The 25,987-nt window shown below is 40.3% G+C and overlaps 1 protein-coding gene across 2 annotated transcripts in view; it reads right to left on the reverse strand.

Moving 5' to 3' along the window:
- Nucleotides 1-25,987, reverse strand: part of ASXL3 (ASXL transcriptional regulator 3) — a 187,131-nt gene that overhangs the window by 14,555 nt on the left and 146,589 nt on the right. For both annotated transcript variants that reach the window (XM_082699674.1, XM_082699673.1), the window contains one exon: nt 2,015-2,111. In XM_082699674.1, coding sequence (XP_082555800.1) covers nt 2,015-2,111 — 97 coding nt within the window. The remainder of the gene's footprint in view (nt 1-2,014; nt 2,112-25,987) is intronic.

A 25,987-nucleotide genomic window follows, 5' to 3' on the forward strand; every position in this document is an offset into this window, starting at 1 on the left:
TTAATTTGAGTAAACTTTTATGGATGTTGCAAAAGAAAAGGCTGAGTACTGACAATATTTCTTCAGCTTCTCTCTTTATGAACATCGCTCAAATAGTCATTTAGTCGTAGGTGAACTTTAAAGCCCTCAGCAAATAAAGTGTATGCTAGGGGCTGTGAATGAAGTAGCGTATATTCAGTGTCCCTAATGAAATCAGTCTGGCGGGAGAAAATGCACACAATTGCCTATAATATAATGTTGAAAGCCCTGTATGGGCCGTAAGAATAAAGGTAGTGAGGGCACAGAAGAAAAGGCACTTCATTCTGCCTGAATGGATTAGGGAAGACCACATACAGGAAATGGTACTTGAGTAAGCTTTTGAAGGATGACCAACCTTTTATAAAGTAATTAACTCACAAGGCACAGAGATATGAATATGTATATTTATGTTCTTTTGAGTGGCCAATTGTGAGAATGTAGGAGTAGCATGAAATGAAATGGGAAAGGTAGGCTGAGGCCAATTAGCAAATTCATGGTTTAAAGAAAGTTCTACATTTTTCCTATAAGAGACACAGGGAGGTCCTGACGGCATCCACTCAGGGAGGAATATGGCCTAACAAGTGGCTTAAAAACCAGGTGTAGACATGGGAGGACTCCAGCCAGGAGGCTGCTGAATGGCACAGATGAGAAACAGAGAGTACAGTCGAGCCAGCAGCTGTGGGAGTGTTCCAGGGCATTCAGAGTCAGCACAATCGACAGGTCATGACCGGATCAGGAGATGGGAGAGGACAAGAGAGAGCAAGTTCCAAAGTGAGAACAGAGGTGACATTAATGGCGAGGGGGCAGAAGGGACGGCAAGGTGAAGGGAAGGGAAGACAGTGAGGTTAATACTGACGTTATGGCTTTCAGGTGCTTGGTATCAGCTCTGGAGATGCAGCAGGCATTTGGAACAGAACACGAGGAGTTAGAACCAGATGTGGAAGATCTGGCATAGGGGCTATACCAGGCGGTGAAAGAGGCTGCTTAGTGAATGTGCACAGCGACAAGAGGAAGTACCAGAGAGAGTGGTGGAGACATCACCCTGTGTCATCAGATGGAAGAACAGAAGCTCCAGAGGGAAACAGAGGAATGGCTACCAACAATGCGGCCGCAGGAAACCATTTGAAATATATTGTGAATGTCGAAGGTACATGATTTCAAATTGGATGGGTTAAAAAAGAAAAAAAGAGAGATTGCAGAAGGAACATAAAACGTAAGGACCAAGAAGAAGAAACTGGGCTTTGCTATTAGAAAGTCATTAACAGGGGCACCTGGTTGGCTCCTTTAAGTGTCTGCCCTCGGCTCAGGTCATGATCCCGGGATCCTGGAATTAAGCCCCACATCAGCATCCCTGCTCAGCAGGAAGCCTATTTCTACCTCTCCCACTCCCCCTGCTTGTGTTCCCTCTCTCATTCTCTCTGTCAAACAAATAAATAATCTTAAAAAAAAAATAAAGAAAGAAAGAAAGCCATTAATACTCTCCAGGAGGCATTATTTTAGTTGTGTATAGTGGGGTCACACCCAACCATAACAATTTGAGCGGGTAAGAGAGTAAAAACGTAGTACCATTAGTTATTTTTAGTCTTTCAAGAAGCTTGGTGACTAAAGGAAAAATCAGGTGAAATGGTGACTTTAGGGGAAGAAAGTAAAGCCTAAAAAGAAAGTAAAGCCTAAAGAAAATTCTTTAGGCTCTAGGACATTAAGAAAATACATAATACTTCAAGCAAGTGATTAAAATTATGACTCCAAAGAAAATCTAGCTAGATCAAAAATTTTTATTATGTTTTGGATATCGTGCTTCCTTCAAAAATGTTGTATCTCAAAAATGCCAAGTATGACAAAGAATTAGTGAAGTCATTTGGAACAGAATGGGTGTTTTTAGTAAATTAAAGTATACTTCAGGGGGAGAAAAAGACTCGGAAATCAGAGTAAGGTGCAAAGCTCAGTATACTGTGTACTCAGATATGCCAAAGAATAATGGAAAAAAGAAATTTACCTTCTGCCAGTCGCTGTTTCCATCCTTGAGCTGCATATGCAAAAAATTCATTATTTAGTGCTGAAGAACTGAGGCGTAAAATTCCATCGCTTCCCATCTAGGAAATAAGCCGACAAAAACAAGATCCATCAAGGAGAATTCAAAGCAAAAGTACACAGGAAAGAAGTGAACACAGGGTGTATGCGTGAGAGAGAAAGTGTGGGGTAGGAGAAAGGAAGAAAAGGAACCTACAGAACGGGAACCTCCTGGTAGGAAAAGCACACAGTGATGACTACAGTGACGAAAATACATCAATTTAAAAGAAATCGTTATTAGGCATTTCCATTGTTGGTGGTGAGTAAAACAAACACATGGAATTTCATCAAAACAGTGTGATATCTTTACCATTTTACTATGCCGTAAAATGGTACCATGTTAAAAATCACCATGTTGACACCTTTTGACTAACTTTCAGAAATTAAATTTTCTAAGATTTGTGAAAGCTAAAGAAATCCAGTCTGATCACTTGGGTTCTTTCTCTGGCTGAGGTTTAGACAGGGAGAAGTTCTAAAGCATTAAAACAAATACCCCCACACTGTCATACATACCCCCTCATCTTCTAATTTGGATGCACACAAAAAACCAGCTAAATAGTAAGGTGCACAATGCCCGCAACCATAAGCTACCGACCTTTTGCCTGAAACATACTAACTTTTAAAAACTCAAATGTAGAAGGGATTCAGATAAGCTTCATCAAACCGGGTGCTTTTACCTTTCCAATTATTTACTGCACCTCCTATGTGCAAATAGTCTGCCTGCGGACACAGAAGATCAAAGAACTGGCCTCGTCCTCGACTGGCTGCTTATGGACTGAGGAGTGAAGATCAAATGGTGTCAAGCGGCGGGTGAATGGGAATTAAGAAGTGCAAAGTAATAAAAGCTGGGGGATGCTATCTAGGTGGACGCGAGCTGTTGGGAAGAACTAGATGCCAGAGGCAAAGGTGGGTCCTGCAAGATAGATCTGGACGGCATGGTTCTAGAGAAAAAGCATGTAGTGCCCCATAGAGCTCAGGAACTTTCCTGCGGAGGGGGGATGGGTATCACAGGGTAGCGGTAGCCACCTGGCGTTCGATGGTGTGAGGTGCTTTAACCTGCTGGTTAGAGGTGTGGCAAACTGTAGCTCCAGTTACATTTTCAAAGATTTCCTCTTAACTCCCATCTACACACTTCATGGGTCCTAATCTCTAATTGTTGCTGCTCCCTGAAAACATGCCCAGAGATTTCTCATCCCCAGGCTTCTGTGTGCTTGTGGTCTCTTCCACAGTCCATCTTCGCCACCGAAATCCTCCTCCTCTTTTAAAATCTCACTCAGCGCCTTCATGAACGCGTCAGCGGAACCATCCTCCAGGAGCAAAGGAGAACGCTGAATCTAAAAGTCAGTATTATACCAACAACCCTACACTGAATAATGCTTGATCCGATTCAGGAGAGAGACGCTGTGAATAAACATGAGGTATGCTGAACGCTGCCATCATGACATCCAGAGGAAAGCCACAGACTTGACATTCTTAAGTTTTTTCATCTAAGAAGCTGCGGATAGCACACTAAAACATTCAGTGCACGTGGAAATTTTCAGGCAAGGCTTCGTTCATTTATCGGATCACTGTTTACTCACCCCGAGCTATTTCATCTTTATTCGAGACCCTTATTAAGCCACTCATATGAACCCATGTACCTGGTACGTGTATACAGTGGCATTAAAGAAAAAGCCCCTGTCCTTACATTGAATGTATTCTATGCACAGCAGAAGCTTCTGGTCCCTATAGAACTCTTCCACCCGCACAACTATAACACAGTCCTATCACCATGCCAGGATCCTACCTCAGTGTCCTACCACAGCCCTAAGACTGGAGCCTTCCTATCTTCTGACTGGACAAGTCTAGGACTCTGTCCTCTGGAATGCAGTCCACGCAGTGAACCAATGGCTGTCATCTGGTCCTGCGTCTCCTGATTGTGCCTGAGACCCAAGGGGTGGAGTGAGTCAATCTTTATACTCTCTCTCCAGTAAACCACGGGCAGACTGTATACTTTCTGTGGCCAGAGCTCTAGGCCTTCTGAGAACAAAAGTCCATGTCCCTGGGGAAGAATCATTTCTACTCGGGCAGGGATTCTCAGCCTTGGCCCTATTGTCATTTTTTAAAATATTTTTTAAAGATTTTATTTATTTATTTGACAGATCACAAGTAGGCAGAGAGGCAGGGAGAGAGAGAGGGGGAACCAGGCTCCCCGCTGAGCAGAGAGCCCAATGAGGAGCTCGATCCTAGGACCCTGAGACCATGACCTAAGTCAAAGGCAGTCCTTTATTTTTTTTTCTTTTTCTTCTTTTCCTTTTCCTTTTTTTTTTTTTTTTTAGATTTTATTTATTTATTTGACAGAAAGAGGTCACAAGTAGGCAGAGAGGCAGGCAGAGAGAGAGGAGAAAGCAGGTTCCCTGCTGAGCAGAGAGCCCAATGTGGGGCTTGATCCCAGAACCCTGAGATCATGACCTGAGCTGAAGGCAGAGGCTTAATCTTCTGAGTCACCCAGGTGCCCCCAGAGAGTCCTTTATTGTGGCAGCTGTCCTGTATATTGTAGGTTGTTGAACAGTACCCCTGGCTTCTACTCACTAGATAGCCACAGCCACCCCTCTCCCAAATGGGACAATTGTAAATAACTTCAAATATTACCAAATGTCCCTTTGGGGCAAAATCATCCCCAGGTGACGATCATCACACTCTTGGACATGGTAAGGGCTCCGGGCTTTGCCCGGTTCCCAGGTGTCTCTCACACCAGTGCATCAGTGGGCCGAGAGAGGGGGTGCCTGGACCGGTGGGATAATCAGCCCTCACGGTCATGAGGAAAGAGAACTTCTGCTATAGGACAAAGGCAGAGAGGAGGATATAGGGAGCACTGGAGCTTTATCGGGACCTCTCTGGGTGCTTCTGTGTCTGGTGGTGACAGTGAACACAGATTACAGCAATGACAGCCAGAAAGAACACAGGATTCAAAGGCTCCGACTCCTCAGGAATGATGGTTTGGGCCACTTCCACCAGGCAAACTAGCAGAATTCCTGGCTAAGTGTGAGGGTATTCAGAAATGGGAGACAGAGAAGGGAAATGATGAACTTAAGACCAGCTTGAGACTAGCAGAGTCTGTAGCTACACTAACTCCCTCGTCATAAGTCTCATTTTTTGTTTTTGTTTTCTCATCAAAATATCATGACTGGCCACTCCTTAAAGACTTAATGACAGAGGGCACTTAACATGAAGCACTTTGAAAGAGATCTAAGCAAAGGCAATTAGGATGAAGAGAAGACAGTTCCCCTAAAAGTTATGCCTCTAAGAAGTCTGAAATTTTCTGCAAATGTTGACTCTGCATGTGGGTCTGTGGTTTGGGAGCCTTGAGATAAAGCAACTTCACTTAGGAAGACTAACAGGGAAGAGATATTCTTATTGTGTAGATTTTAAATAGGACTAGTAGGTGGAAGGCAGGTTCCCTGAAGAGGTAAAGAAATTTGTTTGCTGTGAAGTGCACTCATAGAAGGCAATGAATAGGTTGGGATTTTTCTATATTTTAGGACTTCATGGTGCCTTATAATCTTCCACAGTCCATGCAACACCTAACACGTTGCAGGTACTCAATAAATGCTTATTGCTTCCCTTGCTTTGTGTAATTGAAAGATTTAAAATTTAACGTCGGTAGTTGATATGCAGGATTTTCGTTTCCTGTATTCTCCCAGGCCAAGAGTGTGATTAGTTATTAATTGAAATTTCAGCATAATTTTAAGACACAAAGAAATACCAGATCCAGATTAGCTCTGTCAGAGTTTCGGGATTTCAGCGCATGAAAATGCAAGGCAGTGTGAAATAAACACATTCAAAAATGTGGAAGCTAGCCCTGAAGGAAAGTGTTTTTCTTTTAAAACAGAAAAAATAATATTAACTGCCAGACTTCCAGCCTGTATGAGACAGCACAATTAAACACTGGAGCTAAATTGGACTTAGGAAATACGTGCCAATAAAACTTTGAAAATACACTATTAATTTTATGGCCTTTAAGAAATACTGTCCAAAAGACATAACATTTTAATGAGCTGGAACAATAAACATTTCTGAAAGGTTTATTTATTTATTTATTGCTGAGCCATAAATTCTTGTTTTTCAGATTGCTCATGCTAGAAATGCTCATTCTAAAAACTTCCTTAACTCTCTTATAATGAAGTGTCTAACTAAACTATTGATAAATTATGCTACCTTTTTCATTAGGAGGGAAAACCCCTGAACATTTTAGTTGTTACAGAGGAAAATAAATATGAGTAAAGGAAAATTCCTTCGTGCCAAGGTCCTTTCACAAAGGTTTAAACCCCTTATTGGTGAGTCTGTCCACTTGCCTGTGGTATTGGTTATAACGTCCATTTTGTAGGATGGACATCCATGGAATTCAAAAGGTTGAAAGGCCAGTTCTGCTTGTCCCCTATCCAGTTTCTGAAGGTCGATGAATTTTAATTCTGTACACAAATATATCTATGTTTAATAATAATCCTTTAAACCTCTAATATATTCTTTATCACTTTTTTTCTTATTTTAGGTTTCCTCTAAGTGATTCAGAACACATGACATGTGGGCTGCAAAGTGGAACAGTGAGAGATGTGTCGGAGAGTTTGAAAATAGCCCGACAATAAAGGGACACCTAGATATACTAAACAATGTGGATTTCATTTTACAGACAATGGGGAGCCATTCAGAGTGAAGCCACCCCACACTGAGCATATGCAGATAAGCAGGATGCTGGTTTAGGCAGGGTGGTCAGGATGGGCCTCTCTCTTGAATCCTCACTATTGATAAGGGATGTTCATGGAGACACCAGACAGAGATATGAGGAAGGAGTCTTGAAACCATCTGGGAAAGAGTGTGCAAAGTGAAGGGATGCCAGTCCAGAGACAGACTCTTGGCGGAGGTTGGGGGAAGGTGCCACCTGGAGACCTGCAGACCTGGAGACACACTGGACAGGAGAGGCACAGAAGCAGAGGGAAAAGAAACATGCTGGGCTGTAGATCCACTGTAGAGCCTGCCCACCCTCCACCCCCCCTGCAAAAAGGGAGCTGGAAAGCCTTTGGCAGATTCTGATCTGAGGAATGGGAAGTTCTGACATTTCAAAAGGATAGCTCTGATGGCTGTGTGTAAAAAAGACTTTAGAATAGTGCCATCTAACAGTAAGATAAATGTCAGCCACATATGTGATTTCAATTTTTTAGGAGTCACTTTGAAACAGTAAAAAGAAACAATGTGAAATTCTAATAACACCCTTTAATCCAACCTATCCCAAAATGTTACTGTTTTAATATACAATCAATATAGAATATTAAGATATTTTTCATTGTTTTGTGTATTAATTCTTCAATCTCTGGTGCAAATTTTTAAACATCTCATTCTGATCAATCCTGTTTCTTTTGCCCAGCAGCCACTGGTGGCTCACAGCTATTGGAAAGAAGAGTTACAGGACACAAGCATGTCATTACAGGGATGATCCAGGAAGAAGGTGATAGTAGTTTGGACTATGGTGACAATAGTAGAAATGGTGGGAAATGCTTGAGTTTCTTCTAAGGGCTGAACCAACAGAACTTGACATATTGGATGTGTGGTATGAGAGAAAGAGATCTGGCAAGGATGACACCAAAGACCTTTTTTTTGGCTTTGTCAACAACGATTATGAAATTTCTATTTACTAAAATGAAGATGACAATGGAAAGAGGAGATTTGGTTTTAAACCAGTTAAGGTTGAGACACAGGTAACAATTCCAAGCAGATGCCTCTGATAGATCATTCTGCATATAGCATATAGGGTGTCCCGGACATAAGCAAGATCAGTGACAGGGACTCCTGTCCAGAATCATCTGGGGAAGGCCAAAGTAAAAATGACAAAAAGTCTTACAATTATTTAGACAATGGAAGTAAAGAGAAGGGAGCTCTTCAAGAGAGATATAGGAACCAGACTGATGGGGCTGAGTGCTTGTGTCGTGGGTGGTGAATGAGACTAAGGCATAAATGATGAGCCTCAAGTGTAGAGCTAGGATAATTTGGTCGTTGCCAGGAGCAGAAATCAGGACAGAAAAAGGGTACGAGGAGGAGCTATATTCTGGACAAAGAAGTGATGGGTTTTGTTTTGGATGTGCTGACATAAGGATATCTTAAAGACATCCACAAAAGATGTCTAATCAATAACCAAGACTTAGGACAACAGCAAGGGAGGGATCCAAAACAGAAAAGAAGGGATTGTCAGCAAAGAAAGTAGAGTTAAAAACATGGATATGGGTAAGAATACAAAAGAAGAATTTACCAAAAAAAAAAAAAAAAAAAAAGACGGCTTTAAAGCAGAGCCTTAGAAACACTAATTCAGAAGGAACAGGCAGCAAATGTTGATCCCTCTAGAAGACTGAGCTAAAGCTCTCTGACTGAGAGAAGAAAATCAGAGCGCGGAGCCTCAGAGATGCAAGGGAAGTAAGTGACCTGTGTTGTGTGTGTGCCGGTATCTACCAACCGTGTGGAATGATTTAAGTTAACCGTACGTGCAGTACACTATATAAGTTGTGGTGTCCAATTTAAAGAAAAAAAAAAAAGTCCATAGGGTCTTTACAGCAAAGACAAGCTAGGCAGGGGGAGACCAATCAGGAAGGGAATGCAACAGCCAAAGAGTAACGAGCAGATAAACCATTCACTGTCATCACTGAGCCTCTTAGACTCTGAGCACCCCATGCTCTTGTACCGTGTGCCCCAGTAAGAATTAAAGTCAGGGCACTCATTCTCTCTAACGGATAATTTTTCATTTTTTATCTCATTTAGTAGGATTCAGGTAGCTCAGGAGACTCCATAAATATGCTCAAGGTTTATCCATATGGAAGATGTAATTCTTGAAGCACAAACTTAGGCATAAAAGTGAAAGAGGGCTCGAGAGAGGGAGGATCCAGTAGGGGAGACGGGACTGACAATACACTAAGGACAACTGGGCCACTAACTTTCGAATGCTATTTCCAAAACTGCATTAACACAGTATTTCCCAAAGTGTAATTTGCAAAACAGGAATTTAAATAAGTAATTTTAATTTTAATGGGTACTCCACCTACAAGGAAACTGATTCTGCCATCCGATAAATACAGCGTGTATTTACTAAATATGGTTAAAATAGTTTTCTTTACTGTATTTTCTAAAAACCATAATTTATTTTTAATGCCCGAGAATATATCTATCATGCAGTATTTCTCCAATTTTTTAACCCTGTAATCCTCTTATAGAATAATTACCAATATTTCATGGAACAAGTATTCTCCAGAATATAAATTTGGGGAATGATGCGTTAAAGGATGTAAATCAGTCAGAAGCAATGAAATTACCCTAAGCACAATGAAAGTGCACATGCCGGATACTAAATCCCTGGTGAATAAAGGAACAAAAAATGCTCTCAGATATGGACATGGGATCATTTCCAGTATAACACAAGAATCAAACATTCAAAATAAATAAGTAAAATATAGTGAATATAAAACTACGGAATATCATGCTAAGTGAAATAAGTCAAACAAATACTATATCTTTTCCCTCATATGTGGAATCTAAAAAACAAAACAAAGAACAAAAAAAAAATCATAGTCTTAAATATAAACTGGCGGTGGCTGTAGAACAGGTTGGGAGGGGGATGGGTGAAATAGGGAAAAGGAAGTAAGAGGTACAAACCTCCAGCTATAAGATAAATCAGTCATGGAGATGAAATGCATAGCATAGGGAATGTGGTCAATAATATTATAATGACATTGTATGGTAACGACCCTTACTTACTGTGGTGAGCATTGAGTAATGTATAGAATTGTCGAATCATTATGTTAGAGACCTGAAATAGCACTGTACGTCAACCATACTTCAGTAATATAACACCATTTGTCAACTGCACTTCAATAAGAAAAAAGATGAGCAGGTAAGCAACGATTTTTAAAAGTAGTGAAAACTTGTTGGGGCGCCTGGGTGGCTCAGTGGATTAAGCCGCTGCCTTCGGCTCAGGTCATGATCTCAGTGTCCTGGGATCGAGCCCCACATCGGGCTCTTTGCTCAGCGGGAGCCTGCTTCTCTCTCTCTCTCTGCCTGACTCTCCGCCTACTTGTGATTTCTCTCTCTGTCAAATAAATAAATAAATAAATCTTTAAAAAAAAAAAAATAAAAAAAATAAAAGTAGTGAAAACTTGTAAAGAGCGATGTAATATGCTTTAGTCTACAGGCCTAAACAACTTCAAGTTCAAAGCCCACTTTAGAAAACTATTTGCCATAGCTCTTTTTAAAAAAAAATACATCAAAATATAAGCAAATGTAACAACATTTGATTTGAAAAGTAAAGACTCTAATTTTAGCGGCCCCTGGGTGGCTCAGTCAGTTAATCACCAACTCTTGATTCTGGCTCAGTTCAACATCTCAGGGTCATGAGACCGAGCCCCACTTTGGGCTCCATTGTCAGCGGGGAGTCTGCTTGAGATTCTCTGTCTCCTTCTCCCCCTGCCTCCCCCCCACCCCTGCACTCAGTCTCTCTCTTGTGCTCTTTCTCTCTTTCCAAATAAATTTTAAAAATGAAAATAAATAAACAAAAAGTAGAGATTGCCATTTAAAATTGTAACTAAGACTATATGGAATTACATGGAAGTTAAAGAAACAAACATGTTATACCATGCTCATCCTCCTTCCACCTAAGTTTAAAAAAAAATATGCATGGAATAAGCTAAAGTAAACCAAAGGGACATCTCAGAGAGAATATATTATCCCCCAATGGCAATAGTGAGATGGAATAGGAGGAGGCTTTTGTGTTATCACTGTTGTGATAGGGCTTTTATCACAAATTCCCTCTCCTGAACTGAGCTGGTGCCTTTTCCTTCTATTACTTGCTCCTTTGGGGATCACTGCTGAGCACTAGGGCGAAAAGCACAAGGTATAAAGTTCAGCATGGAAGGGTTTGGGATATGGAAGCTCCCCCATAATGTGGATGATGCCAAGTGTAATGCTTTACGAGAATGAAGTTCTTCAAGCAGAGGAATGAGCACAAGAAGTACATAGCAATAGTTAATTATTCAATGAGATTTTTGTGTGTGTAAATTACAAAGGGCTTTGAGACTAAAGAAGATTATAAGATGGCATAATGATAACTAGTCCTATGGGAACTGCTTACTGCTTTCTCATTTAAAAATGCATAGAAACATACGTGTGTATGAATCTATATATCTGTATCTATCTATGTGTATCCATGCATTTATGTATATGTGTCTATACACACACACATACACCAAACACACAAGACGTTTTCCCCTTCCTCTGGAAACAAATTTGTAAGCAATTCAACCACTTTAAGATCATGGTCTTCTTTAAAATGCAATCTCTTGTGCATTCTAAGAGAACTGCTCTCTCTCCCACCAGATGACCTGACCAAGCCCCCAAATCCACAGAGGAAATGTTCAGTCAGAGGTTAGGGAGGCCATTCTCTAGAGTAAGACATGTTGGCAAGCAATTTCTCAGGCCCCAAGCAATAAGAGAATTTGGAAATTCTCTGGGATTGGGAAAAAGGAATTCCCCAGCAATAAGAGAAAAATAAAAACTTTCTCATAATTACTGCTATGAATTTCAGCATATACAATAAGAAAAACAACATTGTGGGGTGTGTATATTAGAAATATATGAAAAAAATTTTGATATTGATTCTTAAAAACTTTCAATTATTGAGTTTCAATTACCATACTTACATGAGATTTCTCTCAATCTTCTATACAATCTTATTAGCAACAATAAACATTTTCTAATGACATTATCCTATGTTTCTACACTCTGCCACCTTCTCCAAGAGTCATCCCACTTGCAGATTTTAAAGCAAGGAGTCTTTATTCTTATATGGTACTGGCACATATCAGACAGAAAGATCAATGGAACAGAGTGGAGAGCCCAGAAATGGACCTTCAACTCTACTTCAACTAATTTTCGACAAAGCAGGAAAATTATCCAATGGAAAAGAACATTCTCTTCAAAAAATCGTGCTGGAAAAATTTTATAGCCACATGCAGAAAAATGAAACTGGATCATTTTCTTATACCATACACAAAGATAAACTCAAAATGGATGAAAGACCTAAATATGAAATAGGACTCCATCTAAATCCTAGCAAAGGGGGGCACCTAGGTGGCTCAGTCAGTTAAGCAGCTCCCTTCGGCTGGGTCATGATCCCAGGGTTCTGGGATCAAGCTCTGCATCGGGATCCCTCCTCAGTAGAGAGCCTGCTTACCCCTCTCCTTCTCCCTGTCTCTCTGCCTACTTGTGCTCTTTATCTGTCAAATAAAATAAAAATAAAAATAAAAATAAATCTTTAAAAATAATTCTAGCAGAGAAAACAGGCAGCAACCTCTTCAACCTTAGCCAGAGCAACTTCTTGCTAGATACGTCTCCAAAGGCAAGGGAAACAAAAGCAAAAATGAACTAATGAGACTTCATCAAAATCAAAAGCTTCTGTACAGCAAAGGAAACAGTCAACAAAACTAAAAGGCAACCTACAGAATGGGAGAAGATATTTACAAATGACATATCAGATAAAGGGCTAGTATCCAAAGTCTATAAAGGACTTATCCAACTCAACACCAAAAAACCAAATGATCCAGTCAAGAAATGGGCAGAAGACAGATATGAACATTTCTCCAAAGAAGAAATCCAAATGACCAACAGACACATGAAAAAACTTGGCATCAGGGAAATACAAATCAAAACCACAATAAGATTCCACCTCACACCAGCCAGAATGGCTAAAATGAACTAGACAGGAAACAACAAGCGGTGATGAAGATGCGGAAAAAGGGGAACCCTCTTACACTGCTGGTGTAAGAGGGTACAGCCATTCCGGAAAATAGTATGGAGGTTCCTCAAGATGATAAAAATAGAGCTAACCTACAACCCAGAAATTGCACTACTAGTTGTTTTTCCCCCAAAGATATAAATGTAATGACCTAAAGGGGCACCTGCTCCCCATTGTTTATAACAGCAATGTCCACAATAGCCAAATATGGAGAGAGTCCAGATGACAATCAGAGGATGAAAGATAAAGAAGATGTGATAGATAAATAAATATAGATATACATACACAAAAATGGAATATTGTGAAGTCATCTAAAAATGAAATCTTGCCATTTGCAATGACGTGGATGGAACGATGTCGGGAGCCGGTACAGGAGGCCTACTCTAAGAGCCGTAAGGGACTGAATATGATTGGCTGTTCATTTAGGTCCACTCTCGCGGGAGGTGCATGAGCACTGCATTGTGATTGGGTAACACTGCCTGTATAAAAACACATGCGCCGAGGGTAAAGGGGGAGGAGGAAGAAAAAAAGCGATTAAAGAAGAAGGTTCGCCGCTACGTGAGTCTCCGAGTCGTTCTTGCCGGCCGAGAGCGACAAGTGGTGCCGAAACCCGGGAACTCGTGCAGAAGAGACGCGTGGAGTGAGGCAACGATCAGGTAAAGAGTGCACCTATTTCTGTCTAGTGACAGGGAAAGTTCCTCAAGTCGAGGACGAGCAAGTAAAGCTTTCCCGGATGGGAAACGAGATGGCTGCAAAGTTCCTAGGATAAGGACGAGAGTAAAGCTTTCTGGTATGGGAAACGAAATGGCCATGGCGGCGGCGGTGGCGGCGGGCGCCGAGGGGCGGCGCGCGGCCCTGGAGGCGGCGGCGGCACCTGAGGGGCGGCGGGAGCTGCGTGCTGTGCTGCGCCAGAGGGGGAAGAAGATAAAAAGAAGCCATTAAAGAAGTTTGCCTCCACGCGTGTCTCCGTGTCGTTCTTGCTGGCGAGAGCGACAACTGGTGCCGAAACCCGGGAGCTCGTGCAGAAGAGACGCGTGGAGTGAGGCAACGATAAGGTAAAGAGTGCACCTATTTCTGTCTAGTGACAGGGAAAGTTCCTCAAGTCGAGGACGAGAGTAGAAAGCTTTCCCGTATGGGAAACGAGAGAGTAAAGCTTTCCCGGATGGGAAACGAGATGGCTGTAAAGTTCCTAGGATAGGGACGAGAGTAAAGCTTTCCGGTATGGGAAACGAGATGGCCACATATAAAATGCTGGGGCCGCTTTCTGATATCCTTAAAGCAATTGGTACTCCTTTAAAAAATAAAACAGCTCGTTTGTTTTTGAGAGAAGTGGGACAAACGGCTCCCTGGTTTTTGGAAAGGAGCAGAGGAGGGAAATCTCCCAAAAGCCAAAAGGTGAGCAAGATGCAAAAGGAGCTTGCAAAAAAGGAGGAGGAACTAAAAAAGGCTATGGCGCAGCTCAAAATGCAGGGGGAAGTTATGGCGCAGCTGAAATTAAAAGCGAAAGAAGGAGCTATGGCGCAGTTACAAACAGAGACGGAAGTGGTAGATAACTTAGATCCTGTGCCCACACGCCCAGCCCCAACAGCGCCACCTTACGAGGGGCCTCCTCCGTATAAACCTTGCTGCACCAAGGCCTGCTATTGTGCGAGCTGCACCGCATGAGTGGCTGCCATAGTAGCCTCTCAGGAGTTTGGGTGGGAACAGGATTCTCATTCAGTCCTAAAATCCCCACTTACTCTAACTCCACCTTTTTTTGGCTATAATTATACCTACCAAGACCCGGCGCAAGGCGCGTCAGCTCACCTTCTAGATAGGTGGCTGCTCTGCAACGCTGCACAGGCATGTACAGGCTTGGAAAGCCTTCACTTTATTAATGGGTCTACACGGCGTAACTGTACGTACAACTATCACATAGGCTCTCGATTTGAAACAAATGTTACTTGCAATTGCACCTCAGCTAAGCACATAAGTTACTCACCAATGCCCGTCTGTGTTAGAGCTCCCTTTCTCTTCATAGTTTTTAATGCTTCTACTATTAACAAGTCATCTAGTCTCTCTTGTGAGTCCCAGAATTGTCTGCTATCAGAATGTTGGAATGCCTGGATGGGAGACTCGGCAGTAATAGCCAAGATACCGACATATATCCCGATGCCAGTACAGGTGAACCCCGACAACCTGACGGTGCTGCTTCGACATAAATGAGACTTTGGAATAACAGCAGCCATTATTGCAGCTATCGCAGCATCCGCCGCCACTGCTACTGCTGCCGTGGTAGCGTTGACAACCTTGGTACAGACAACAGCCGCCATGCTCAACAACGTCACAGGAATGGTCGCTGAAGCATTGGCTACGCAAGAACAAATTAACGGACATTTGCATGCTGGGATCCTTATTGTAAATCAAAGGGTTGATCTTGTACAGGAACAACTTGATATCCTAGAGTCAATTGTGTCAATAGGATGCATACATAATATGGCCGGACTTTGTATCACCCCTATAGTCATAACAACTTATCCTTAGCAGCTAACCTCTCTAGACAGTTAGGAAATATGCTTAATGGTACCTGGAACCATCAATTTCAAAATTTAACTAAGCAATTACGAGCTCAAATTATATCCATATTCTACCAAAGTAACTATTGCACCTGTTAGTGAGTGGAAAAAAATGTTACAGCAATCTGTTTCGTCCCTCAAACAGTGGGCCGGACTTGGTGCCATGGCTGTTCTCTTAATCACAGCTAACGTACTAATGTTACGTTGGGTGTGTGGCCGTGTCCGTCGCAATCAACGACAATAACACCTCATGGTTCAAGCCATGATGGCTCCTGAAGCTGGTACCTCCCCCCAGATATGGCTAAGTATGCTAGATCGGTAGTCAAAGACGGGTAAGACTGATCCCACACCATAGCAACCTAAGACAGGGGCTCTTCGACCAGGGAGAGTACCCGATGACGGGTAAGCATGTGTGCTGAGGATTGGCAACCTAAGACAGGCACGATCTCAGCCATTATAAATAAATAAAAAAGGGGGAGATGTCGGGAGCCGGTACAGGAGGCCTACTCTAAGAGCCGTAAGGGACTGAATATGATTGGCTGTTCATTTAGGTCCACTCTCGCGGGAGGTGCATGAGCACTGCATTGTGATTGGGTAACACTGCCTGTATAAAAACACATGCGCCGAGGGTAAAGGGGGAGGAGGAAGAAAAAAAGCGATTAAAGAAGAAGGTTCGCCGCTACGTGAGTCTCCGAGTCGTTCTTGCCGGCCGAGAGCGACAAACGAGAGTATTATGTTAAGTAAAATAAATGAAATAAGTCAATCAGAAAAAAACAAATACCATATGATTTTGCTCATATGTGAAATATAAGCAACAGCAGAGAGGATCATGGGGGAAGGGAAGGGAAACTGAATGCGAAGTCATCAGAGAAGAAGAATAATCATGAGAGACTCTTAACTCTAGGAAGCAGACTGAGGGTTGCTGGAGGTAGGTGAGGGGATGGGTAATTGGGTGATGGGCATTAAGGGCAGCAAGTGATACTATGAAAATTTTTTAAAAAATTTAAAAAAATTAAAGTGCTAGTCCATCTTCAGTGTTTTGGAAGTTTGCTCAGAAGAAATATAGCCAGTGATGAAATAGGTGAGAATAAATGAAATAAAGACACCTAAAGGCAAAGAAAAAGTCACTGACAGATCAAGCTTTGATCAGCTTCTCAAAACTAGTAAAGTGTATTTTGTTGCTTATGGTTCATCTCTTTTGTTTTATTTAATTTTGCAGACAATCCCTGACCAATCGGGATATTTTGATAGATTTTTGATACAAAGTGATTTTTTATACAAATGCAGATAAATAAAATTTGAACAAGTTTTAGCAAATAAGAGAATGTGTGTGTGTATATGTGTGTGTATATATCTTCAAAGAAAATCACTCTTATAATTGCATTTTCATCAATGTTCTCTCTGTGGGAGGGAAAGAAAACTTTCAATGTATTCCATCATGAAACAGAATACTAATGCTTTATTTAGTGAAAATCAAGCTCATGTTCTTGTGTAGATAAAATAAGATTATGTCATAATGTAGTGGGAAGCAATGAATCACTGTTTCTACTTGTAATACACTGAACAGCTGTGTTTAAGTGACTGTCTATTAGTCATTCATTTCTTTAACAAACATTTCATAAGTATCTACTACATGCCAGGAACCATGAAATGGACAACGTCTGCTGCCACAAAAACCTAGCACCTAGAATAAGACAGATAGTATGATAAGTACCCAGAGAAGAAAAAGACACTATGAGAACCCCTACACCTGGGTATCGAATGTTTTTAATTCCCCCTTTGTAGTCTGTTTATATGCATGTCTGTACATACCTCTTTCCTCCTCTCTATAGTTCAACAATGGCCCCAATCCACTTATTGTTCAATAATAACTAAAATCAATAACTATATTTAATTTTGTACCTCCAACAGCCCTGAAGGTAGGTAAGTGGTAAAGCAGGATGTAACCCCCTAAAATGATACCTCTTTACACCATATGGCTTCCTTTAATAAACATGCGGGCATTCATTCTTTCACTCAAAATCTTTATATGCTAGGTGCAAGGAATACGGTGATAAAATATACAGTCCCTTTCTCATAAGGTTGTGATTACAAGTTGTGTTAATGTCCTTGAAGGAGAAGTAACAAATACTCTAACACAATGTTCTGGGTGCAATTTTGTGCAGGAAGGATTCTCTGAGGTCTTAATATTTAAGCAGGGATGCTTAAGTGAAAGATGAGAAAGTGTAAGCTATAAAGTGAATAAAGGAGAAGTCCAACAAACTATTAGCAAACTGAATTAAAAAATGCATTAAAAGGATCATAGACCATGATCAAGTGGGATTTATTCCGGAGATGCAAGGATGGTTCAAATATTGCAAATCAATCAATATGATGCAGTACATTAACAAAACAAAGAAGGAAAATTTTATGGTAATTTTAATAAATTCAGAAAACGTATGTGACAAAATTCAACATCCATTTATGATAAAAACTCTCAACAGAGTGGGGAATATAATGCAACCTAATAAACACCATATGTGATAAGCCCACAGCTAACATTATATTCAGTGGTCAAAAGATGAAAGCTTTTCCTCTAACATCAAGAACAAGAATACCCACTCTCAATATTTTTATTCAACACAGTATTGGAAGTCCTAGCCGAAACAGTTAGGCAAAACTAAAACAAACCAACCAAAAGGAAAAGAAAGAAATAAAAGTCATCCACACTGGAAAGAAAGAAGTAAAACTGTCAGTATCTGCAGATGACATCATTCTATACATAAACAAAGCAAAACAAAAAAAAAAAAAATCACCAAAAAACTATCAGAGGTAATAAATGAATTCAATAAAGTAGCAGGATGCAAAATCAATATACAGAACTCTGTGGCATTTTTGTACACTAATAATAAATTATCAGATAAAAATTAAGGAAACAATCTTATCTACAATTTCACTGAAAAGAATAAAATACCTAGAAATAAATTTAACTGAGGCAGTAAAAGACCTATACCCTATAAACTGTAACACTGATAAAAAAAGTGAAGAAGACACACATAAGTGGAAAGATATTCCATGCCCACAATTGGAAGAATATTATTTAAATGTCCATACTACCCAAAGCAATCTACAGATTTAATGCAGTCCCTATCAAAATTCCAACTGCATTTTTTCATAGAACTAGAACAAATAATTTCAAAATTTGTGTGGAATGATAAAAGATCCTAAATAGCCAAAGCAATCTTGAGAAAGAAGAATAAAGCAGGAGGTAATCATGCTCCTTGGTTTCAAACTATACCACGGAACTACAATAATCCAAACAGTATAGTAAGGGCATTAAAACAGACACATGAATCAATGGAACAAAACTGAGAACTCAAAATTAAACCAACACATATATGGACAATTAATTTACAATAAAGGATCCAAGAACATACAATGGAAAAAGTCTCTTCAATAAATGGTGTTGGGAAAACCAAACAGCTATGTGCAAAAGAATGAAACTAGACCATTATATTATATACAAAAATTAAATTTAAATGAATTAGACTTGAATGTAAGACCCCAAACCATAAAATTCCTAGAAGAAAACATAGAACATAAGGTCCTTATCAACACTTTTGTGGATCTGACTCCGAAGGCAAGGGAGAATAAAAACAAAACAAATCAAAATAAAACACAAACAATGGGATTACATCAAAATAAAGTTTTTGGCTGGTGAAAAAAACCATCATTGCAACAAAAAGGCAACCTACTGAATGGGAACAGATTTTTGCAAATTATATCTTTTACAAGGAATTAATATCCAAAATATATAAGGAATTCATATAAGTCAACAACAAAATAACAACCTGATTCAAAAATAAGCAGAGGATTTAAATGGATATATTTTCTAAGAAAGACATACAAATGAGCAAGAGACACATGAAAATGTACTCAACAGCACTAATTATAAGGGAAATACAAATTGAAACCACAGTGAGATACCATCTCATACTTGTTAGAATGGCTATTATTAATAAGAGAAGAAATAACAAATGTCCACAGAATGTAGAGAAAAGAGAACCCTCATGCCCTGTTGGTAGAAATCTAAATTGGTGTAGCCAGTATGGAAAACAGTACAGAAGTTCCTCAAAAAATTAAGAATGGGGGTCACCTGGATGGTGTAGTTGGTTAAATGTTCAATTCTTGGTTTTAGCTCAGGTCATGATCTCAGGGTCCTGGGATGGAGTCTTGCGCTGGGCTCTGTGCTCAGCATGGAATCTGCTTGCGATTCTCTCTCTGCCCCTCCCCCTGCTAGCATGCACTCTCTCAAATCTTTATTTTTAATTTTTTTTTTATTTTTCAAATAAATAAATCTTTTTTAAAAATTAAGAATTAAGAATAGAACTACACCATGGATCCAGATGTTCCACTTCTGCATATCAATCAGAGGAATATAAAAACACTATTTGAAAAGATATATAGATCCCTATATTTATTGAAGCAATGTTTACAATAGTCAAGAAATGCAAACAACATAAATGTCCATCAATGCATGATAAAGAAGATATGACATTTATTATCTATATATATATAAATGATATATTATATATATTATATTACTCAGCAATTAAAAAAAAAGTTGTATCTTGCAATTTGCAACATAATGAATGGTCCTTAAAGGTATTACACTAAGAAGTAAGTCCAGTGGAGAAAGAGAAATACCAAATAATTTCACTTATGGGTGGAATCTAACAAAACAAAACAAATGAACAAACAAAACCAAACCAAACTCGTATATATAGGGAAAAGGAGTCAGAGTGGGTGAAATTGGGGGTCAACTGCATGGGCATGGGTAGTAAGTAATTTTCGCAGTGATGACTTTAGTATACAAATGTCAAATTATAATGTTGTACACCTGAAACTTGTATAATATTAAACACCAGTTTTACCTCAATAAAAGAGAGAGAAAAAGAGAGAAGCCATCAAAATTCTGGAAAGGGAGGCAAAGAACCATGTTATAAAGGACAGCACAGTGAGTGATGGCAGCTGAAGAGTATGTGACACCATGATGTGTTGCTATTTTTTTTGCTTGTTTAACTTTTTGTTTGATGGATAAGGATTAGCTGAGAAGGTCTACCTCTCTAGGTTTTAGTTTCCTCATGTGTAAACTAAGGATAACAAACTCTTCACTTTGTAGAGTTTTGTGATTATTAAATCAATAAATATATGTATATTGTCGGGCTCTCTGCTCAGCAGGGAGCCCGCTTCCTTCTCTCTCTGCCTGCCTCTCTGCCTACTTGTGATCTCTCTCTGTCAAATAAATAAATAAAATCTTAAAAAAAAATATATATATATATATATGTATGTATGTATGTATGTATAATGCTTTGAACAGTGCTGGCTTAGGGAAGTGCACTCAAGGAGTGAAGCTGTAATAATTATTAGTATTATTTGGTAGAAGGTGTGACAGATACACCCTAGGGTACCCTGACGGAGTCACACTCTATATAATCCCCTTCCCTGAGTGTGGGAAGAACCCGTAATTTGCTTTTAGCCAAATGAAAATGGGAAAGAGGATGGGTGGTCCACCCTTTTGATTACGTTACAGAGAACTCCATCTTAACCAACGGAGGCAGAAACGCACTCCTGCTGGCCTTGAAGAAGCAAACCATCATGTTGCAAATTGCCTCTGGAGCGAGGTGACCTCTGAGAGTGGAAGGCTTCAACCTTACAGCGGACCAAAGCGAATTCTGCCAACAACTTAACTGAGCGGGGGGAAGAGGATTCCAAGCTGCAAAGGAGAGTGCAGCTAGCCAAGCCCTGGTTTCGGTTTCAGCCTGAACAGAGAAATCGGCTAAACTGTGCCCAGACTCCTGACCCATGGAAATTGTGTCATACTACATATGTGCTATTTTCAGCTGCTAACTTTGCGGTATTTTGTTACATAGCACAGAGAACTTAAACAGGGGAGGTGAACAAGATTTATTTGATTGCTTCTTCTTTATCAGTTGAGAAAATTACCTATCGATAAGTGTGCTTGTGTGTGTGTGTGTTGTATGTGTGTGTGTGTGTGTGTGTGTGTGTGTGTATCTGTGTCTAGGGGACAGGAAGAGAGAACACAGGAATACAAACAGGATTATCAAAGATGACGGATTATAAGGAAAGAGCAGACCGTAATCTCTATGTGAGCAGGACTGGCATGCCTGTGACAGTTGAGGTGCTTCGTAAATATCATGGACCAACCAATGTTGTTGCAGTTTAGTTGTATCATTATTTGACCCATCTGGGTAACTCTATCCTGTCTTTTGATGAGGCAGTACCTAAAAGACACTTTTGTTAGGGGATATCAACAAGGAGTTTGTAGGAAACCTGCTGGTAGCAGGAGATACTTTTAGTTACTGTCTTGATGTAAAGTAACAAAGAGGGAAGAAAGCAGACAATGGATTTCAGTTTTTGCCTAGGGGTTATCAACACCACAGTTAGGTTAACTCAACAAAACATTCCAGAGTGTGAACAATTTATCTTTTCAAATTAAATCAATCCATTGTGTGAAACCAGAAAACGGAAGAAATACTCTGGTAGGCATTTAATTGTATGTATTTCCCAGTTCCTCTAATATCGTCTTTAATTTCTAATTTAAAGGAAAATAAACGTTCTGATAGATGCAAGACATTTCCCTGATACTCTCCTCCGGTAAGCAACACAGCATGTCACTGTGAGAAAGGGCAGGCTGGGTGTGAAGTTAGAAAATGGAGCTGCTGACCCCAGCTCTGCTTTTTTCATAGCTGTCTGAGATGTCCCCGTTTTGTAACAGCTTTCAGTCTCTGTTTGTCTCATTACTCAATGAGAAAATCAAACATACTTTCAAAGCTATTAGATAAATTACAAGTAGTAAGTGTAAAGAAGCCAGTATACTACTTAGCAAGGAGTGAAATTTTAAGATACTACATATGAAGAGTGAGATTTTAAAAGATTCTGAAATTTACAATAACACCAACTATTGTTTATTGAGTGCTTAGTTTGTGATATTCCAAATCTTGAAATTCTCAAATATGTCCTCTTGGGGCCCCTGGGTGGCTCAGTGTGTTAAGCCTCTCCCTTTGGCTCAGGTCATGATCCCAGGGTCCTGGGATTGAGCCCCTGGGTCAGGCTCTCTGCTCAGCAGGGAGCCTGGCTTCCTCCTCTCTCTCTCTGCCTGCCTCTCTGCCTACTTGTGACCTCTGTCAAATAAATAAATAAATTAATTAAAAAATATATATATATATATGTCCTCTTAAGTTTATATCACCTGAACATACATACCATATCTTTTTTTTTATTATTTTATTTATTTATTTTTTAAGATTGATTGATTTGTCACAGAGAGAGAGAGAGAGAGAGAGAGAGAGGGAGCACAGGCAGGGGGAGTGGCAGGCAGAGAGGGAGGGAGAAGTAGGCTCTCCACTGAGCAGGGAGCCCGATGCAGGTCTCGATCCCAGGACCCTGGGATCATGACCTGAGCCAAAGGCAGATGCTTGACCAACTTAGCCACCCAGGTGCCCTGACAGCATGAGATCTAAGAAGCAACCTTTGGAGAGGACTGTCTGCTTTGAAATGAGGTATCACAGCTGTAGATTCTAGTTTATGGAGTAGGCTTGGCTGCCTGAGTGCTGGCTCATCACCTAACCTCTACTTTCCCCTGAGAAATCAGCTTCTTAGCTGGGAGTAAAATCAGCTGTACTACCAAGGCCATAGCTGACTGGCCATGAGACCAGTACCAGAGACAATGCTGTCACAGAGAGACATACCATGACTTAAGATAATCACCTTCTCCTTGTTTAAGAAGAAATACCAGTAGGTCTGAAATACCAGATGAGACCCTTGAGAAGAACAAAGATACCCCAGAATCATATAGCAAAAGAAAAGAGGCCAAATGCATATATAACTCCCTCTTCCTCCCCTGCAATTACTTAAAGTTCCCCCTGCCCCCAACAGATCTCCATTTCTTACAACCTGAGCAAGGCCAAACTAACATAACTAGAAAGTATTACACTGAGTAATCTATTAAACATTTTCCACTTTGAAGAGAGTGTACAGTTCACTGGAGAAGGAAATTCCATTTGCGCAAAAAAAAAAAAAAAAAAAAGCCAAAGACCATGAAAAAAGTTGGACTGCAATGCAAATTAATAACGAGCCAGCAGTTCAACTTATAGCACACTCTGAGGGTAGAGTTTCATAAAGATAAGGCTCTAAATCAACCTTTAAATTTTCCTAAACATGCCACCTAAATCATACTAACACCAGGCACCTAGATGAAATCCCAAGACACATAACTCTCCACTTGTTAGTGATAGAGAATGCCTATCCATCACCTCATCTTTGAAATGCTTATGTCACAGATTAGTGACCTACATGCCAAACCTTCAATCTTTACTTCTCCATTTCCCAAAAGACTCTCTGTGATAGGCATCCATGAGAAGTTTCTAGGGAAATAAAAGATTTTATCACCAGTTAAGTTCAAGAAACACTGCTTGACACAAAGTTCAACAATTTTATCCACTCTGGAACTTTGGAGCCTTTCACTGTGCACATGAATAAAGCATTTCTCAGACTCCTGAAAACACAGAGCACAGCTCTCTGTTGGATGATTCTGCAGGAACTGATGTTCTACTGATTATTTTTACTATGGGAATGGCTGCCTTCTGGGAACAAGGCAACAACTGTAGCAAGACAGTTAGAGCACTAAAGAATTCAAGAGCTAGACTCTACCTCTGAAGGGACACATCTTTATAAATGCTAGTTTAATGAACTCCGAATCTACTGTTGAAGGCCAGAATAAGAAATGGCCTTTGTGTACTATGTCCTTGCCATTCTCACAAAATTGCCATTGAAACACTGATCAGGTGCTGTTTGGTACTTCCTACGTGCAAAACAGTGACATCTTTTTCAAAAAAAAAATGAAGCCTATGTGATTTTTGTGTTTGTCTTTTGCATTTGATCTCAGAAATATCTGAAATAACTTGTATGCTCAAAGGCAGGGTCTTCGCTCAAAAGGGGCTCTATAATGACCATGTTGTATCCCCTCTTTGTTAGCTGTCATGTGTCTCTTTAACTATATCTCAAACATTTCACGTTTTAATCCTATGTATACCAATACCTTTAAAAAAATTTTTTTTTAATTTTTATTTATTTTATATATTTTATATATATTTTATTTTTATTTATTTTCAGCATAATAGTATTCATTATTTTTGCACCACATCCAGTGCTCCATGCAATCCGTGCCCTCTATAATACCCACCACCTGGTACTCCAACCTCCCACCCCCCGCCACTTCAAACCCCTCAGATTGTTTTTCAGAGTCCATAGTCTCTCATGGGTCACCTCCCCTTCCAATTTCCCCCAACTCCCTTCTCCTCTCTAACTCCCCATGTCCTCTGTGTTATACCAATACTTTTTAAATGGAAAGAGTTCATTAAAAGTGAAGCTGGTTTTAACATTCTTGATTTTTCTGTAAATATTTTATAAATATGAAAAAACTACAGTATCCTTCCTAAAACTACACATAAACATAGAGACGTTGTCACTCATGACAAGACTGTCACTCAGCTCCACGGTGGAGCGCTTCATTGAGAAGCAGGAATAATGTAAAAAAGAGGTGCGTGCGACTGCTTCCCAGGTGAGTAACTCTGCCAACTATAAATCTTAACTAGTTAGCCAAAAATGAACAAGGGTCTTGAAAAAGTCCCTGCCAAGGAATGGATTCAACATTAATGGGCAAATTGAAGCAAACAGAAATACAGGAGAGCTGACACAGGTCCTTCTGGTATCTACCTACTAACTCAGGAAACAAGTGTGGTCTGAAGCCAAGTTGGGCAAAACTTGGACGGGATCAAAAGGATGCTTGCTTCCCAAGAGAAATACGCAAGCAGTAAGAAATACCCTTGGCCCTTACTTTAGAAGTAACCATAGGTCCTTGGGCAAGTTACTGTAATCATTTGGAACTTCTATAAAAGGTCTGTAAAATGAAGTGATTAAAATAAGGGATCACTAACGTCTTTTCCAGATCCAATGTTTGATGACACAGGTAGAGCCAAGGGAAGCAGAATTACAGTGATCCCAAAGATCAAGCTCAACAATGGGACAGTCAACAACAGCAGGGTGAAGCGAGTTCGGGAGAAAGTGGGTGCCCACGAAGACAAAGAGTGGTGTGATTCCCTGAGCTGGTGGCTGCCTGCACTCAAGGGAATCTGGACGCTGGAAGACGGCTGCGCTAAAACCCAGGAATGGATCCTGCTGAGAGCAAAGGATGTGAGTGTGTACGTGTGAAGGGCTGGAAGAGCAAAAGGCAGGGACAAGCTCTAGAGGAAATTTTTTTTTTTTTTTTAAAGGAGAGAAAGAGAGAGATTGAGCACAAGCCAGGGGAGGGGGAGCGGCAGGCAGAGAGGGAGAGGGAGAAGCAGGCTCCTTGCTAAGCAGGGAGCCCAAGGCAGTACTCGATCCCAGGACCATGATCATGACTTGAGCCAAAGGCAAATGCTTCACTGACTGAGCCACCCAGACACCCCTAAGGGGAAAACTTTATAAAACCAAGACC

Source organism: Mustela nivalis (genome assembly GCF_964662115.1).
Source record: "Mustela nivalis genome assembly, chromosome: 14".
Classification (NCBI taxonomy): Eukaryota; Metazoa; Chordata; class Mammalia; order Carnivora; family Mustelidae; genus Mustela; species Mustela nivalis.